The 20,043-nt window shown below is 36.7% G+C and overlaps 1 protein-coding gene across 3 annotated transcripts in view; it reads right to left on the bottom strand.

Annotated features, from left to right (window-relative positions):
• Positions 1–2,658: 2,658 nt before the first annotated feature.
• The window catches only part of LOC111332522 (uncharacterized), a 24,427-nt gene continuing 7,042 nt past the window's right edge, over positions 2,659–20,043 (bottom strand). For all 3 annotated transcript variants that reach the window (XM_022937879.2, XM_022937880.2, XM_088753588.1), the window contains 20 exons: positions 19,815–19,876; positions 18,884–18,956; positions 16,970–17,010; positions 16,743–16,823; positions 15,724–15,778; positions 15,047–15,082; positions 14,771–14,844; positions 14,077–14,104; positions 13,495–13,583; positions 12,492–12,696; positions 11,735–11,866; positions 11,080–11,199; positions 10,405–10,534; positions 9,762–9,846; positions 7,283–7,311; positions 6,736–6,790; positions 6,555–6,641; positions 6,193–6,281; positions 5,556–5,607; positions 2,659–4,175 (listed from right to left, as the gene is read on the bottom strand). In XM_022937879.2, the coding sequence (XP_022793614.2) occupies positions 4,071–4,175; positions 5,556–5,607; positions 6,193–6,281; positions 6,555–6,641; positions 6,736–6,790; positions 7,283–7,311; positions 9,762–9,846; positions 10,405–10,534; positions 11,080–11,199; positions 11,735–11,866; positions 12,492–12,696; positions 13,495–13,583; positions 14,077–14,104; positions 14,771–14,844; positions 15,047–15,082; positions 15,724–15,778; positions 16,743–16,823; positions 16,970–17,010; positions 18,884–18,956; positions 19,815–19,876 (1,628 nt within the window). In that variant the 3' untranslated portion in view covers positions 2,659–4,070. The remainder of the gene's footprint in view (positions 4,176–5,555; positions 5,608–6,192; positions 6,282–6,554; positions 6,642–6,735; positions 6,791–7,282; positions 7,312–9,761; positions 9,847–10,404; positions 10,535–11,079; positions 11,200–11,734; positions 11,867–12,491; positions 12,697–13,494; positions 13,584–14,076; positions 14,105–14,770; positions 14,845–15,046; positions 15,083–15,723; positions 15,779–16,742; positions 16,824–16,969; positions 17,011–18,883; positions 18,957–19,814; positions 19,877–20,043) is intronic.

Below are 20,043 nucleotides of genomic sequence, written 5' to 3'. Positions count from 1 at the left end.
GGAAATGTCTGAATTCAAGAGTAAAATATTCGCGTACTTTGCAATCGAAGATTTGTTAGTGAAGATGCAAGTTGATCCCGGAGCTTCGTGTAATGTGTTACCTCAGAAATTCCGGCCGAGAGGTACTGTGGTTGACACAACCGAAGTAGAATTAACCACCTACTCTAAAGCTAACTTAAAGGTACAGGGTGTGGCAAAAATTCAGTTGCGTAACCCGAAAAATCAGAAGAAATACCGTGTTCCGTTTGTGGTCATCGATGAAGACTACACTCCACTTCTTGGGGCTACATCAGCCCAGCAAATAGGATTAATCACCGTTCAGCACGAAAACATCCTAAATGTTACTGAGACAGTGGTTAAAAGTGCCTGTCAGGGTCTAACCATGGAGGAAGTTACTGCCTCCTACAGTGATGTATTCAAATGCTTAGGATGTATGGAAGGAGCTCTTCACCGGGAAGTAGCACCTGCAATTAGGACTGTTGCACATGCAATTATGCCCCCTCGCCGCATGCCTCTAACGTTGAAGGATAGGTTAAAAGATGAGTTGACTCGTCTGGAGAAAGCAAGTGTAATAGTTAAGGACGAAGAACCAACCGACTGGGTGTCTAGTCTAGTTGTTACAGAATAACCAAATGGCAGGCTTAGAGTATGCATTGACCCTCAGCATCTTAGCAAGGCCCTGAAAAGAAGTCACTATCCGCTACCAGTCATTGAAGACATACTACCGGAGTTAACCAATGGTAAAGTGTTTTCCAGAGCAGACCTTAAAGATGGCTTTTTGCAAATACAGTTAGATGAAGAATCCAGTAAGTAAACGACGCTCCAAACTCCGTGGGGCCGATACAGATACCTGCGAATGCCTTTTGGCATTTCTCCCGCACCAGAATACTTTCAGAGAAAACTGGATTATTCATTTATTTATTTATTATTTATTTATTTATTATTTACCGCCTCCCGGTTAGCTCAATGGATAGAGCGCTGAAAACATGAGAAGACACACAGGGCTTGCACTGTAAGTATCCAAGAGAGCATCATGTAATTCCGTATAATTTTATTACAAGGAATTGTATGGAGCTTTTTTAGCGTTAGTCGTGGCGCGGCGGGTGTTGTCATGTATGATCCTTGCAAGGATCATATTTTACAACACCCACTGCACCTCGACTAATGCTAAAAAAAACTCCATACAATTCCTTATAATTTTATTATAAGGAATTATATGGGGCTCTCCGAGATACTTACAGTGCAAGCCCCGTGTGTCTTCTTATGGTTGTGCGGGAGGTCGAGGGTTCGAGCCCTGGCCGGACCAACACTCAAGGTCTTAAAATAATTGAGAAGAATATGCTACCTTTCTATAACATCAAGAAATGGTTAGATATTCTAGTCTTCTCGGATAGGGATGAATAAATGGAGGTCCCGTCTCCTGCAGAGTTAGGGGTAGGAGACGTTAATTTCCCACGCACGAGGTTACAAAGTGTGTGATGGATGTCCTCCTCTGGGGTGGGATAGGTGGGTTTGTTGGAGCTTAAACCTCGTAGGGGACCCATGTCCTATTGTTTCTGCTCCAGTACTTGGTACAAATCATTAAATAAATAAATAATAAATAAATAACAAAATAAACAATTGTATAGGAAAGTAAAAATTAAAACTTCGCACTACAGATCTGTTTCGAAAGGGTTAAAAAGTCCTCTCTTGTCAGGTGCATAAGATACTGGTTGACTAATGATCCTTTTTTAAGATGGTGGTTTAAGCATGCCTTAACAAGTATTTAGTTGAGTGCCGGCACGCACTCGCCAGTTCGTTACTTTTGTTTAGGGTGCCCGCCCCTATTGAACGTTGGTCTTATCGATGACGGCTTTGTTTATCTTACTGTCCTTGTTGATGGAATCGACTGCGGAAAGAGTCTTTTAAGTGGGTGGAGACATCGTAAAAGTTCTTGGAGTTTCTTCAAACACATTGATTCATTGTACCTGGACAGAAAGTCTCTTTAAACGACGCCATTTAATGAACACGCATGCCACTTACCACTTTCGCGGAAACGTCCGCGTACTCATTTTAGTCACGTTGGCTTAATGTTTACAAGTGACATGACCGACGAGGTTCTGGTTCCCAGTTTTTTTCGATTATGGTGTCACGTCCGCGTCATAGATTTGTTCGATGCTTAAGATCCCTTACATCCCGGAAGAGTCACCCGCGGGATACTAAAAATTCCGAGACCGAGGCCACAGGTAGCCCAAAGAAGAAGACTTCAGAGAGGGAGAGTAATTCAATATCTTCAAAGACATCCTCAGACCGTCTGTTTCCTCAGCAACCATCCACCCTCCCCCCCACACACACACCTTACGTTCGCATTAATCGACTCCCATGTAAGTCTCAAATTTCGCGCGCATTCTGGCCGATGGGCAATGATCTGAGAGGAAGTAAAAGGTCTGTGGACCCCTGACTATGAAGTCAAGTCGATGAGGCACAACTTAGGAACGAGGTTGAATGAGGCAGTTTGCTTGCCTTTTGTCCCTTATATTTTCGGCGCGGGGAAGGGAGGGAAGAACTTAAAACTCCTATGGGTAAGCGAGAGTGAGGCTGAATGCGCGGTATCTGTTAGTTTAGGAGTTTCTGCAAAATCTTTTCTAAGAATCCCAATATTAATGTCAAACTAAATGCTCTCTCCAACACTAACTTTATTGTAAAATAATTTATTCCTACAATTAAAATAAGCATGTGCTAAAAATTAACTAACATCTGATACTGTTACAAATATATCTAAATGGATCCTTAACTGTTTATTTATCATATTTTTCGACATTACCAATATGGCGTTCGTTAAGATGTCTTTGTACATATCGACCCTTGTTATGAAAATATAAAATGAAGCCAAGGGGGGGGGGGGGGGGGGATACAACATTATTGAAAATTCATTTTTGTTCCCTAGTCAACTTTGAAGTCTAAATACTTGTTCACTTTTTGTATCTGCCTGAGGGAATTATCTGTGACAAAAACCTGCTATAAATACAAAACCTGAGCATCACAGCCTGAGGAACATTAGTAACTGTCGCAAAATACGTATTTTTTTAATGGTGAGTTAAAATCACGATCGTTCACCGTTTAATTTTCAATGCGATATACTAGTATTAAATGAACATTTCATTATCCTCTTTTTTGTTTTGTTTTGCTGTTGTTGTTTTTTTATTTATCGAGAGCGAGACCATCAAGAATATTTAAGACTATATATATAAAAATGAACATTTGCTCTTAAAATGGCTTGCTTCACGTAAAATATACAAGTAAGACTTGGGTAAACATTTAAACAGGTGTATTCTCGTACGAAAACAGCGGGAAAAGTCCCGTACAAAAATTCACGTTTGACATTAATTGATTAGACTGGCTAAGAAAAAAAAACCTCCGATTATTTAGAGCAACGTCGAACGAATGTACTAGCTTGCAAAAGAAAAATTTAGGCCACACGCTCGTAACACGCAACTTTGTCCAATACTCAATACATTATTCACACTCTCGATTAATGGGCTACACCCTTGAACCTTAATTTTGTTAAACAATTGAACTATGAAAATAAACTGCTCTTTTTAAATCACTCAACCTGAAATCTTATTCAGGTATTCTACTTAATCCATTTTCTTACCTAGCGCTGATGAAATCGCATTGTCAATACCGTGAATTCAATTAAAACACACTGTTTCTCCAAACGTATTTGGATGATTAATTTCACCTTCATCCACACGTACAAAGAAAAATAGGGCAATTCAACATGAAGCTAACTACAGCAACGAAACCTTCAAACGCAGCTCTTCCCACTAAAGAACTAAGGAAGTTCTTTCATACGGTAAAAAAAAAAAATGTTGGATCGTTTGCTCTTCTACGACTTCGCAACGAACATGTTACATAACAAGTAACAAGTTACACTGACTACAGGGAGGACCAGCTTTAGCAATGGCAAATAAAACACATTTGAAATCCAAAAAGCTATACTTTCCATGGACGCCGTTCAGCCAGAAAATTGCAGGGACAGGAGAAACAATTTGAGCACATTCCTGATTCAAGTAGAGTGAAATCAAGTTCTATTTGACTGGACAAGCAGCTGTAAGAGAAGTGGACCCTCCTGATTTGAGATCAACATGATGTTGACTGTAGTAGTCGACCAATTCCACTATGGTGTCGAATTGCTGTAGGAATTAGTAACGATGAATCAACAGATCAGTAGACCAATATGGAATGTCCGTCCAAACCTGTATTAAGCGATCACCCACCGCTTAATACAGGTTCCCCAGATAAGAAGTAAGATAAAAAAAAAAAACGACATACAACGCCACTTTGTGCCATAATTGACCACTTAACGTGCAGAATCTCGCTAAAAAATACTACTTACTTTGATTTTGAGAAAGAAACAAGAATTAAATTTAAAATTACTTGAAAGATTAATCTTGATTTTATATGAGTGGTTTGGTTTTTATACAGGTGGAAGACGATACAAACAGGTCTGTGGGACTTGGTAAAAGGTGACCGTGAGTGTCTAATAGTGTTGACCGCCTGGTGTAAAATACAGTAATTAATGGGAGACAAGGTGCTTTGGCAACCGACTGCTTAATACAGTACTGCTTGGACTAGGTTGGACTCTATACGTCTATTAACGATCCATTCATCACCCAATAAATTGAGCAATAAAACCAATTTTCAATTGAGTATCGAAGGTCAATCGGGATTGCTTTGGTTTTGCTTCACTTGGTTATGTGATTGGTCCAGAAAACTCGCACCTCATCCTGCACCAATCAGATTCAAAATTAAAAGCGAAACGCGACATGATCGCGGGCGTTTTCCCACTTTCGGCAGAATGCGTAGTTTTACTTAGAGTTCTACTTGGCTAAAGATGATGTCAACCTTCGCTCTGATTTGTTGTTGTCATATCTTTGGTTTTGGTTTTCGAAACTCAATGAAAACTGCTGTACATATAGAGTAAACGTTGATTCAATGTGTTCTATACAGGACACACAGAACTTCTCTCCAACTTCCTGTCGGTTTACCGTTCCGTCCGTGTTAGTCAGTAATCAATAGTCAGTTGATTGCTTCGTCAGTCTGACAGATGTTCGCTTCGTTCGTTGGTAAGTTACCTCATAAGCCAGACGGCCAGTGAACCACATTTACTTCAAAGGGTCAGTTATCATTCCGCTTTTGAGCCGCGCAGTTCATTGAGTAAATCAGCCGCTTGGCTTGGTCGACTGGCCAATTTGTCAGTCCGTCAATCACCTAGTCAGTCGGCCAGTCAGTCAGTCAGCCAGCTAGCTAGCCAGTCAGTCAGTAAGTCAGTCAGCAAGTCAATCAGTCACTTAGCCGGTCATTCAGCTAATCAGTCAATCAGTCCGTCAGTCAGTCAGCATCTAATCGGTCAGTTACCAACACAATCAGTCTACGGGATGATAAGTCAATTGGCTGATCGTTTATTCGGTCAGTCCAGTGGTAAGTGAGCCAATCAATCGTCGTTCCATTGTCTCCAAGTCAGTTATTCTTTATTTCGCTATATACTTGTTACCCAGCAATTGATTACTTACCACTTTTCCACTGTCTCCAAGAACATATTTCTTATTTTGGAGCCGAGGTACTCTAGCATAAGACGAAGAACAAACAGCATTGAATAGCTATTAGAGTTTCGATAAAAAAAAAAAAAATATATATATATATATATCACCCTCAGTGATGTTGAGGCACCCTCAAGAAAAATTACATACCCTTAGCAACTATTGGATGAGGTTAGGCATCATATCATGAATTATCAACCCTGAGGTCTGGGGGCTGAGGCAGATAACACAGCCACAGGGTTTGATAATTCATGATATCGTGCACAAGCAAGTTCGATAATTGTTCATTTCTTAAAAAGCGTTCAGCCATTTTTTGTTTCTCGTTAAGTTTGCAAAAGTATAAGAAGACTACACCGACAAAGGGCTTAGAAATTAGGCAGACTTTGAATTCAACATGATAAAGAAAATATCCGCTTCAGACATTGCATTTGTCATGAAATATTTACTCGCTCTTGTATATTAATTGAATGCTCTCGACCTGTCTTTTAGTCTAATGCTGTGAAGTAGTTCCTACGTAACAAATAATTTTCCTGCACTCTGTAGCTGAAAAATCCGCCTGTTACCTATCACGCTACCACAGAAGAGTAATACTACATATGTGTCGACTCACCTCAGATGCCGCACACTTTTGTTGAAATACAACGACATTGAATAGCTATTAGGATCTTTTGAGCTGTTGCGCACAATAAATGCCCCTTCCTATAGAGAGAGACAGATGTTGAGCCTTAGAACGACAGCGATTGTTTGTAGAATGACCAGCAAAGACAGAGAAATAATAGCTTGAGTGTAGTTGATAGATTGACTGAGTAGACTCTCTAAGTAGCTATGTGAGTGACTGACTGACTGACTGACTGACTGACTGACAGCCCAACTGACTGACTGACCGACAGAATGATTAATTTCCTCAACAAAGTCAATAAAAATGGAAATGAGAAAATCTTAGAAGAAAGGGAAAAAAACCTGGAAGCAGACCTTAGAGAATGAGTTCAAGGCGTTTTCGGCTACTTTTTTGTCCAAAGAGCCAAGGAACCAAGGATACTGCTTCAGCGAATCAGCGGGCTGAAAAAAAGAAAAATGGGTGGAACTGTAAATCGACAGAGTATTTGAAAGAAAATGACTCCTGTGGATAAGCAAATTAAATAATTCAATTTACCCTCGCGTCTGGTAGAGGAGGAAACGCCTGAGATTTCCTTTGAGGATCTAAATCACTACAAAAATAGTAGAAGAAATACAAAATCAGAATAATAACACATAATCAACAACCACACAAACATTTTCAAAACAGGAGTAGTGGGTTGCTTGGCCGACCGAAAAAAAAAACAAAAAACAGAAAAACAGTTGCAGATTGAGATGACCAAAGTAAACAAGATTTAAATACTAACACGCAAGGGCCAATTTAGTTAAAACGCGATGACTGAAAATTATGTTGCAACAAATATCTTTTGAAGATGTTGATTATAAACTCATTGTACCACAAAAAAATTCTTTTTTCACATAACGGGAGAGTGCAAAAGTAAGAACAAGAAAGGATACATTCATCATCGGAATAGATAGGCATGACTGCATGACTGTATGTTAACTATAAATGTTAATTTTGTAAAATGTATTGGAGTGATGTGATCAAAGTGTGTTGTAAGTTGTGACCGTATAACAGGAATATTGTTGGACTTAGCATAGGACAGTACTTGTCTCCAACAAACCTCAATCTTGATGGCAGCTTCGAAGGAGGCTGCAAAGAAAACAAATTAACAAATTACAGCACGTAAAAAATTGTTTTGAGGAGCATAGAGAAAATATCACCCAATACGAAGATGATATATTATTTAAATCCAGAAGTTTGATACAAGACAGGGATTCCACATTCCCCCACATTGCACTGAAACTATATACAACTAATTGCAGTAACACTGTCACAGAAAAAAGAAAGAAAAAAAAGGCAAATTCGAATTTATTATTTTATTACATGACTCGGGCAGTCAGAGGGCCAATAACTAAAATCAACCAATCAAAATGCTCTATTGCCGGTCCAATATTCTCTAAGTATTGGACCGGGCACTGTCCCGAATGGTCCCGAATGATACCGCACTTGTGTCCCTTTGAACTTCAGTCGTATAATAAATCTCTTATTAACCAAGCTTGCTCGGGACCGTACTGGAAGAAGATCGGCCCTCGGTCTTTTTTGTACGGACCGAGCGCAGCTCGGTCCGTACTGTCAAGACCTCGGGCCGATATTCTCCCAGTACGGCCCTCGCGCTTGGTTAATAAGATATATATATAGCATATTAAGCATGAAGCATTAGCACATAATTTGTAACGGCTGCCACGCCTTTTGCCTAAAGACGTTAACAAACTTGTGCGCGCGCGACTCGCGTGCTTTGAGATTACGAAGTAATATTATAACATAACCAAAGTAAAGCGCGCACTCTGATTGGTCAATTTAGCGTCCCCCATTTGCCCATGGGTGTACGCTGCTGACGTGAGCAAAGGCAAAGACTATTTTTCCGCGCGCGCTTGTTTTTTCTGGTCACGTAAGATTTGTTAAATAAAAGGGAACTCTTTAGCTACAATGTATCAATGTTATGTTATAAAACAAATGGTAAACACCACACCGTACACTATTGAGTTATGGATGCACTTGGGAGGTTTGCTAAGCACTCAAGAAGGCTATCGCCTCGCTCGACTCTAGCTTCTTGAGTGCTTAGCAAACCTCCCAAGTGTATCCATAACTCAATAGTGTACGCTGTGGTGTTTACCATTTGCCTTATAACATAACATTGATACATTGTAGCGAAAGAATTCCCTTTTATTTAACAAATCTTATCAATGTTGACGTGTGCGATTTTAGAGAAGAGTAGTTGAAGTTGTTAGTTTATCGTTTGGCGGTTTGTTTAATGGTTGTTGTCGTTTACCTTAAGATTACAGTTTTCTGTATTACAGTAAAAGTGTCTGTTTGGATTTCCCGTTTCGCTTCCGAATACCTTCCTTAAATTGAAGTTCGTTTTGGTTCAATTCTTACAAGTGGGACTGTTATTTAAGTGCTAATGTTCCTTTCCTTGAGCTTATATATGGTTCTTCTGTGAGTTTGTTTGAGTTTTTAACTAGTTTAGCATCTTGCCTTTATATCAGAATGTTTAGAATGTTGGTTTGTCTATTCGCATTTAGCTTAGCTTCTTCCTTATAAATTCATATTTCAGTTTACGATTTAACAAATGGTGAACACCACACCGTACACTATTGAGTTATGGATGCACGCGGGAGGTTGCTAAGCACGAAAGAAGCGTAAGAGTCGCTCGAGGCGATAGCCGAGAGCGACTCTAGCTTCTTGAGTGCTTAGTAAACCTCCCAAGTGCATCCATAACTCAATAGTGTACGCTGTGGTGTTTACCATTTGTTTTATAACACAACATTGATACATTGTAGCTAAAGAGTTCCCTTTTATTTAACAAATCTTACGCGACCAGAAAAAACAAGCGCGCGCGGGAAAATAGTCTTTGCATTTGCTCACGTCAGCAGCGTACACCCATGGGCAAATGGGGGACGCTAAATTGACCAATCAGAGCGCGCGCTTTACTTTGGTTATGTTATAAAAGTACTTGGATACCACGACTACGTAAAATAAAACGAATCAAGGCTTGTCCGTAAAATATATCCTCGCTTCATAGTGTGTCTTCATTTGCGAAACTCGTAGTTGTCGTCGAAATTTTGCTTCGCTTGTGTCGGCCGTTACATAATTTATATGTTTTCTTTTTTTTTGTTTTCATTTTCGGAATCACTTGAAACTTCTAAACAACATCTGATACTCAAAGTTTTTTTTTTTTTAAAGTTCAGTGAAAATTATCAATTTACTAGAATATAGTCAGAGAGTAGTTTTGTATGCTATTAAATTCCTTTTTGGCTTTTTTTTTGCGTTTTGATTTACTTTTTGTTTTTCACTATGACAACATTATTGTAATTAAGTGTATACGTATATACAAAAAAATAAAATAAAAAATAGGTAAACAGGAAGCTATCAAAAGCTGAAGATTAAACTATTAACATCACATCATCTTACTGCTTACTGGTTAAAGAGTAGACAAGTGTCTTTCAGAGCTTCTTGAATCAAATAAAAGAAACTCTGTACGTGTCATTTGTCCAGCAGACTGAGAGACACTCAGACGCACTTGGACTTTTTTGACTTACCTTAGCACCAGGTCTAGGAGGGGGAGGTGGTGATTCCTCCACAGGGGGAGGGACCAGTTTTCGACCGTTTGGTGGTGGTGGTAACCTAGATAGAGGGTGAAATGTTTTTGTTTTTTTTTGATAAGGGGAAATCACTTTGTGAGGCAAAAAAGTTGGGTTTTATTTCCACTGATTTCCTTAGTGCTAGCTTAGATCCTTTCAGGAAGGAGGTGGAGCAGGGACTAATTTATTGAACACCAATAAAGTTATAAATTAACTTTAATAGTGTTCTATGCACTGAGGAGTGTTTGATAAAAAACAGGTTCCTTGAAAAAACCACCAGGAAATTTTTTTTAATTCCATCCTCATTTTACACAGGTCACTTGAATGAAAAGCAAATTTAAGGTTCCCTGAAAGCCATTAAATTCCAAATTCAAATACCTAAAATACCCAAGAATAAAACTTTGTGACCCAACCCAATGGGGTTTTTAAGATTATAAGACTGTGTTTAAAGATTCATGGTCCTGTAAGTGTCATACTCCAATGGTGTCCTTGGCATGAGGGTAAATACACATCTGTCATCATTATGTGAACCAAACAGGGATGCAATCGGCAATATTATTGCTTCTATTTTTGTGAAAACTATTTTGAGTTTGGCACTAACCTTGAAAATGACTTTGTTGGAGAGAGTTCATTGTTATTCTTTTCAGGTTCTTGGGATGGAGTAGCCATGGGTGGTCGAGAACCTAGTGAAGTTACTCCAGAGAGTCTTTTCGTTGGTGAATCGGGAGGACCTAATGAAACCACACAAACATTAAACACTGGTAATTACGTTATTAAATGCATGCATAATATATACAACATTCCGTAAACACATTAGTATTTCAGCCCCCTGACCTAAACATAGGGTCAGGCGAAGGGTTTTCATGTTTTGCTTTTTTTTTTAACTTATTATGTTAAGCCCAAAATTTATGAGAGACCTGTGAATTTTACAGAAATGCAAGGAAAGGTGAGATTTTGAGTTTTCTTCTTAAATTTATGACACATGAAATATTGTTCAAAGTACACATTTGCTACCCTCTAAACATTGTTCGTAAAAACACCATACAATTTAATTACAGTAATTGTGTACTAGTATATATTGTAGATTAAATTAATTGATCTGGTCAAAATGATTTCAATCTGGTTTGAATTCTCTTCCTCTTTGTTCCAAATACAATAATCTTAAAACAAAGAGAAACACATATCAAACTTATCATCATTCATTTTCAACTACAATCTAATTTTCATATTTGTACTGGTAGTTTGGTTTTCAGTTAATTTGTTACAGCATTCTAACCTATGTTATCTTTTGATGCTGGATACAGTCGTGATGATCTGTTGGGAGAACTTCTAACTGGACCAGGAGCATTTGGCTTTTGGTTGACTTGTGGTTTAGATGCTAATGGAGGTTTAATTCCTGACAAAAAAGGGTAAAGGAAGTAATTGGTTAAAAGTCACCCTTCTGAAGAGTTAAAAAAAATATGATTACTTGATGAGCTCAGCTCAGTTCAATTTAAAACAATATGTGTTTACTTAACACATTTTAAGTTTTGTTTTTCTACGACTGCCAATCAAATTCAGACAAGGAAGAAATCTGATGAACTTATGTAATGGGTTCAACCTCCAGATAAGAGCAACTTTGAATTTTCACAATTATCTTAAGTAAAGTTTTGACAATTGCTTTTTAAACAATTAAGAAATACAATCCCTTACAATGAGCCTGAAGTTTTTAAAGGAGTTATTTCCACTACTACATTTATTTAGTAGGTTTCATTAATACATAGATTTCATGAAACCCATACATGAAACTAATACATAACTCATTCATGAAACTAATACATAGATTTCATGAAACGCTTTTATAGATTTCATGAAACTCAGCAGTACACATAATTGTAGGATTTTCATATATTCAAATTCTTTAAGTTGAATAGAAATTAAAATAGTAATACCTGGTTTTTGTTTTGGTAAATCTTTAGGGGAAAATGGTTTCATTTTCTCAGCTAATGTATTCATCCTTGTAGGCTTTAAACCAAACCCTCCAAATGATGGTCTTGGTGGGGGCTGTGATGGCTGTGATGGTGCTAAATTTTAAGAGACACAATTTGCAAATAATGACTTTAGAACAAAGGAATTTAAATTATTACAAATTAAAAAAATGTAACCTAGCATTAAACCTCTGTCTCTACACATGGATTGGAACTTAGTCTGTCAGCATATCACAAACCCAGAATGCAAAACAATTTGTTGTAAGGTGAGTCATCCTGACCCAAACTAACCTCCTACCTTAAACCTAACTGGGCAGAGAAATTTTATCCAGTTGAAAAAATTTACCTACTGTAGTTAAAAAAAATTACCTAGTTGAAAATAAAATCAACTAGTTCAAAATATTTATTTGGTTAGAAATACAATTAACTAAAAGCAAAAATTACCTGCAACAAATGTAAATAGATGAATCCATCCATCCATCAGTCAATCAATTAATACAATAACATTTATATATCGTGTTAATAAAAAATCATTTTGTGGCCTTTAATAGTTATCCAACAGTAATCCAAAAGTACTCTAACTTTGACAATATAATATTAAACATTTATTAAGTAACTGTTTCTGAAATTAAACAGACAATAATGATCTGTGATGGTTTCAACACCATCAAAACATGTCTTAACCATTTCTGATTCATTAATCACTTTGGTAGCCCTATACCTGACTCATGATCATCTGGAACTTCATATGTTTCTTGGTCTTCTTGTTCAGGTACTTCATAAGTTTCAGCATCTCCATCATACTGTGGGGGTGGTTGTGAGGACTGTTGCCCTCCATCCATATCATCAGGGACCTCATATGTTTCCTGCTCCACAACTTGGGTTCTTCCAAGTTGATCATCTTCTGGTACCTCATCATAAATTTCCTGGGTTATTCAGTGTTGTAAATTGACAGTTAATTCCCATAACTTGATCACACAATATGTATGTTGACTATATTACAAGTTGGAAATGAAGGCTTTGGTTGTCTACAGCTTATTTAACCTCTTGCACCATCTGATAACCAAACTTCAAACCAACCATTTCTAGATCTCTTGATATGGGGGAAAAAAATGTGCTCTTGAAACTCAAAACCCCCTAATTTCAGAAGCATTTTGCAAATGCCTCTATACTTTCAAACTCTCTTTCAATCACTCTGGTTCAGAAAAAGGGTGTGTTCCTTTAGAATTCTTCTTCAGAATGACATAAGGGATATTTCAATTGTCTTTGTCAAATTCTTGATCAGTTTTCTTGAAAATTATCTATGAGTACACAACAAAGTTCAGTTTGTAATTCCAAGCAATATTATGAACCTTCTCTTTGAAGTGCTATGGATAGTTTTAAACTATTAACATATCATGGTAATAGACTACATGTAAGTCCATTCCCAATATGTTTTGGCACACAATTCAAAACTGATACAAAATTTTGGCTTGGGATTGAAGCTTGGCGGAATATAAATTGAATGCGCAGATCAAGGGCTTATTGATCATGTAGCTCTAAAACGTTGAAGAATTTGTGGAAAATTGAGAAAAAATGAGAGAAACATTCAATAAGAAGAGCATTCTTTAGTTAATAAGAAATTATTTGTTCAAAGAGGGGAATGCATGTATTTTAATGCAAATAAGTTTCACAACAAAAGTCCAGTGCATATACTATTCAATATAACCAAAATTCTTACTTACCGGTTCTGGTTGTATTACTGGTGGTGGCTTCTTGGCCTTTAAAAATCCTGGTTTTGGAGGTCGGGCAGGGGCAGGAGGAGGGCATTGAACTTAGAAAACAAAACAGAAAAAACCAGGATTAGTCTACAGCTGATAAACTAAGTGATTGTTGTAATGTACCTTACAAAATGTGTGGACCAGGTGACTGAATGTGTTCCTTTTTAGCCCAGAATAATGTTAATATTAATAATCAAAATTAAAAGAAATGTTTTGGACCTGACCTCTTTTGGTTTCATGAGTTTTTGCAGTTATGGTCAACTTGGTTTTCCTGTAGCTATAAATATTGTAACTTAAAATGAAAAATGTTTAATATAAAAGTGACTGTATTCCTTTCAGTTTCCATGATTTTAAATGCTAAAAGACCTGTGTATTCAGTAGAGGCTACTCTTTTTTTCATAGCTTCAGAACTTTTCATGGAAGGAAAAGAATCCAGCCATGATAATGATCGAAGTGGCCTTTAATTTAACGGGCATGATTTAGAGAAAAAAATGTGATATATCTAATTATTAAAATGATGATTTCACTTCCAAACAATTGTATTACCTGGCTCTTCTTGAATAACTGATGTAGACTGATAAAAAAAAAAAATTAAAACATGTCAGTGAAACAGTTGAGTAACAAATCACTTTTGAAAACACTTCAAAACACTATAATTCCTGTGAACAAAAATAATCTTTAATATTGCAAAAAAAAAAAAAAATGAAAGTGCTCCAGCTGGCATTTAAGTTCATAACTTCATTAATACTAACATATCTTTTAAATCCTAACATCACTATCCATATTCTCAATACTGTTATCTATATATTTCCTACACTGCTGAAAAAGAGAATTTGTTTAGTTTTCAAGAGCTTCTAATTTAGTTGATGATCATTTTTGTTAGTTTATTCACATCACCTTAGTATGCAATTCAGTGGGGATCGGATGTCATAATGAGAAATTACCATAAATGCTACTCTATCTTACGGGACATGGGGTTTATTGGGGGGCTGAAATATCTCATATTTAACTCTTTCACTAATAGCAGTGACCAAATAGTAATTTCTCATTACAATTTTAGTACCTCATGAAGCAGAAAGGTGTCAAAAAGAGAAATCAAAACATCAACTAGTGACAATGGCTAGGGCACGATGATGGATTTATTTTTTGGGGAAAAGCCAGCATTATGGAGCAGAAACTATTTTTCATGATCATTTATTTGGAGTTATCAATTAGAGCAATTTCTTGTACTGATTCTTACCCTTGCATCAATATATCCCTCACTTGAGTCACATCTTATTAATTTCTTAGGACAAGTGGGACGTACTACAATTCCTAAATTAAAAATGACAGTAAGATATTATTTTCAGTAACCTATAAAAAGTAAAAAAATTGATTATTAGACATAGATATTAGATATTAGATTTTGCTAGAAATTAGATTTCTCTTTTAAACAATATTTGTTTTTCTATCCAAACTCAATATCCAGGCTGGATAACTATCAGACAGAAACTACTCCAAAATCAAGTATCTTAACCTGATCCTGAATCATCACTTGGTTCCTCATAAACTTCTACAAAGAAAACATAAAAACATTACAATCAAAACCAAAGTGTTGGCTGCAACCATGTAGACATAATATTCAAATTACACGATTGTAGCTTACATGAAGTGACAAATAAGTGTGCCGCAAGAATACTTGTGCGTGTAGGAAAACCATGTGCTTTGGCAAATTTGTAGATTTTTGTGTTACAGGTTCTTTTTTCGTTGGTCTTTGGGCTTTACAAATAGATCTTTTCATGGATTGTTAGGCTTAAAACATCTGCAGCCTCGCAGCTGCACAAAGGTATGGTTCGTTCATTTATTTTTGTCATTTATTAACGATTTCATGGTCATACACTTGTTGTAAGCGTTGCCGATCGCTTTCAGTTACATTAGATTTTTCTGTACTGGTTTCCTTAGTTTTATGGTTCGGTTCTTATGGAATATTTCTGCTGAGAAAACATAAAGAATCTGTAAAACTGTCAGCTATTAACCTGTGGTTTGTTATTGCAACTTTGGGTTGCCGATTTTGCAAGACGGCATTGGTTACAGAGCCTTTTTTAGAATGTTTTCTTGAGAATGAAGGTCAAGGCTCCTTATCAATCTCAGTGGCTTATAAAACTACAAGGACATATTTAATAAACATGATAGGCTCTTGCAATCATAACATACCTTCTGGCGGTTCATCGTATATTTGGTCATCGTCCTCATACGGCATCGGTGTAGTCTATTGATACAAATGACAACAATCACTATGAAGTAAAGCTTAAATCCAAATCAACTACTTATCCCCTAGTTTATATTTTTCTTTATTCTCATTCCTTGTCTGCTTGATAATGAGTCAATAATGTAAGAGAACTTCTGTCTTAATTTTGTCACCCATGGGTTAGTCAAAGGGTTAAGGAAAACTATTCATAGAACCACATTGAAAAACTACCCATACAATCTTATAAGTAGCACATCCCAAAAAAATTGACAAAATGCACAATAATTTCTAACTATATATTATCATATATGTGCACGATCCTTCGCAGTAAAGCACTATTTGAGCAATAGTGAAAATCAGACCTGAAAAAAATTTCAGGCCTGTACGGGATTCGAACCACTGACCTCTGCGATACTAGTGCAGCGCTCTACCAATTGAGCTAACAAGCCAACTGGGAGCAGGCCATCAAATTAATTCGACATAAACCCGTAGATGATAAATCAAACAACAACAAACATATGAACTATATGTATGAACTGCGGTTATGAAATGTATATGTGCACGATCCTTCGCAGTAAAGCACTATTTGAGCAATAGTGAAAATCAGACCTGAAAAAAATTTCAGGCCTGTACGGGATTCGAACCACTGACCTCTGCGATACTAGTGCAGCGCTCTACCAATTGAGCTAACAAGCCAACTGGGAGCAGGCCATCAAATTAATTCGACATAAACCCGTAGATGATAAATCAAACAACAACGTCGCAGAGGTCAGTGGTTCGAATCCCGTACAGGCCTGAAATTTTTTTCAGGTCTGATTTTCACTATTGCTCAAATAGTGCTTTACTGCGAAGGATCGTGCACATATACGTTTCATAACCGCAGTTCATACATATAGTTCATATGTTTGTTGTTATATATTATCAATAACATTTTGTTATTTGTAAAATTCACAATGATTAATTGTCAGCTTGCACACTATCTGACCTTAGTGTGAAGACTTTCTGGGGGAACTATACAATGTGCTCTTCCCATAGTTCCATTTAAGCCAGCCTTCAACTGTGCAACCTATTGTGCAGAAAAAAAAAAAAAAAATTCATCAATGACAAAAATGAAGCTGGCTAGACCATTCCTCCAAAAGATAGGTTAAAATCACCTCTTCCAGTCATCAACATTTGTTAACTTGGTTAATGAATGAGATGGCATTTTCTTACCAGACCAAGTGGCACATTAGGGACTTCCTTGGCTGGGGATCCTGAGGGAGAAACAGCAATTACTATCTCTTTACTATACTGTACACTGAACGCAAATATGGCATCCAATTTGAATTGCCATTGTTCTGGACTCACTAACCTCGTCTTCATGCAGAAACACAAATAATTATCCCACATGTGAGAAGTTAGTGAGTCTAGAACAATGGTAATTCAAATTGGATACCTTTTTTGCATTCAGTGTATAGTTATTGTAACTTCAATTATTATCCAACTACACTTCATAGAGTACAAATAACGCCATAGACGAGTATACAAATATCATACAGTATTTGTATTCTAGTACCGGTTAAACAGGTTTTCTTGCATTACACAAATGAAGAATTGAATTGTAGTTACAAAAAAAAAAAATGGTGGACAATTTGAATCATATTTTTGATGACAAAGAGTCAGAATGGCTGGCAAATATACATCCAAGTTTACTAGATGAATTGAACAAAGAAAGACAGCTAGACGACCCAGAAATTTCTTCATTTATTGAAGAAAATAGAAACAGCAACATGACAACGTGCCAATTCTGTTCCGCTTCACATACTTCTGTCACGCACTCCTTGTAAATACAAATATCCACGAAATTCGTCCGCACTGAAATAACAGTTTGGCGTGTTGGATAATACATAACTTATTAGACGTTTTGTTGTGTAGTATCGCTGAGTATTTTTACTGGTTATTTGTATTTTATACGGCCCAACTCATAAAAATACTCAGCGATACTACACAACAAAATGTCTATAATAAGATATATTTATCACTCTGACTTCAAAATCAATAAATAAGCATTCACAAATGTCCTGAGCCTAGCTTTCTACAAGAGCTTACAGCATTATGATAGTAATGTATCCAGTCTCTAAGAGAATTTCATTAGGCTTACAATTTGCCACCTGACTCCATGCAGCACTGTTTGCATCACATTTAATTTTCGATAGCACCATGTTAGGCCATTGACTGCCTATGATGGAACCATATCTAGCAATGTTTTAAGGTACGACCATATATCAATTATTTTAACCATGACACATGGTGTATCTTTATCATTCAGAAACCCTAAGAAATTATGATGCTCACTGCAGTAGCTTTCACCAATGATGAATAATGTATGACAGTAAGAAAAATTACTAGTGATAAGGTTAACCCTTAGGTAAACATCAATAAACAAATAAAAAGTTGTTTAACCTGGTCTGTACTCTTAATGACAATGATATTCATCTTCACATGCTGTGGTAAAAATGTTGCGGACTCACGAAGCACAGCCGAGTGAGTTTGCAACAAATTTTGACCATTGCGATGATGAATATCACTGTTGATAAGAGTACAGACCATGCTAACCCAGCTGTCAACTTGTTTTGTACCACAGTATTGACGTCAATTACGACAATTGTTTCAATCAGTGCATGGCACTGTGTGTGACCCATTGACATAAGCAGTGACGTCTGTACTCTAACTTATCATATGGCTGTGTCTCATAAGGACTGGGAACTTCCGAATTCACGAATTTGATTGGCTGAAATCAATATTGAAAGTGGTCTAGATTTTCTCATCTAGGCTGGCATCTAGACCAGTCTAGAAAAAAAAGGTACAAAGAATATAAAAAATGGGCATATAAGACACAGCCATATAATAAACATCTTATTACTGAGCTAAGTCGGTCTGTATGGGAGAATCTTGACCTCGGTCACTGGTACAGACCTCACTGCATTCGGTCTGTACTGGCAACCTCGGTCAAGATTCTCCCATACAGACCCCCCACTCGGTTAATAAGAACTATAATATTATAGACCATGGCATATTGGGCAATCAGAATTCAACAATTAATTGCCAACTGTGGTAAAATTAATAACTGAATGACAATAAATTCACCTGGAGTAGGAATTAAACTTTCATTGTCTTCAGCTTCAATGTATTCTCCTCCTGATTCATCGTCACTTTCCTCCTGAAAAATAACAGTTTCACAAATGATCAATACTTCCGTTTAATTTATATTCAAATTAATTAAAATATCAATTGTCTGACAATGTTCAACAAGTCACAAATTAAATTAATATCATATAAATGTGTGTTACAATTAGGACAGTAATAAACTACTGTCAAATAGTTTGTAGTTTGGTAATATTAGTATGAGGCCTGGAGGAGAAGATCACAAGACAAAAAGTGAAGGATCAACAAAATAAATACAATATTCCCTGACAAACAGTTTTAAAACCCTTTAACTCTCAGAAAGGATTAACTTGTAACTTTTCCCTTGGCTGATAATATCCAAACATTATTCAGAAAACAGGTAATGAGATACTGTTGTTATTAATCAAACACCAGATTCTTGTAGTTAATTTAAAAGGAAGAGTGTAGCAGCTAGAAGGGAGGATTACTAATCAGATCTTGGGAGTCACAGGGTCAACTAGAATTGACAAATTTAAAGTACCAGCAAAAATATTTTATTTCAATGAATACAATACCAATTGAATAACTAATTTAGGGTGCTTTTTGATTGATTGAATGTCCTAAAAACCAATACCAGTCAAAGTAATCATAATAGCCTTGATCATAACAAGGGAAGATATTACAAGCAGCCAATAGGAACACAATGTAAACAGAAACAAATTACCCAAAGGATGGGATAACACAACTGACCATGATTAATAGTTCAATTGGTTTTAGATTTGAATTTGATTAAAGCTTGAGAAAGTGGTGTTAAGTTTCTGGACAAAACCAAAACAACCCTGGATTAGTTACTATCACTCAGTGGAAATCAGAGCTTTTACAAGTTAATGATAGCCTAGCTGTTGTTCTGTACCTCTTCAAATTCATCAGGGTCATCGTCAAAGTCATCTGTTGCCCAGCCATCATCACTATCAGCTATATATTCAATTTGGTATATTACAAAGTTACTAACTGAACAGTAATTTTATCATAATCAAGACTTTGGGGGCCCATTCGTTTGAAGAGTAGATAATGCTATCCACTGGATAACTCTCTATCCTGTGTATAGTGCAGTATGTTTTATTTAACAATTATTCCACAAG

This window comes from Stylophora pistillata, chromosome 1 (assembly GCF_964205215.1).
Source record: "Stylophora pistillata chromosome 1, jaStyPist1.2, whole genome shotgun sequence".
NCBI lineage: Eukaryota > Metazoa > Cnidaria > Anthozoa > Scleractinia > Pocilloporidae > Stylophora > Stylophora pistillata.
Note: the sequence above shows the minus strand (reverse complement) of the source record. Positions and strands in the feature narration are given on the sequence as shown.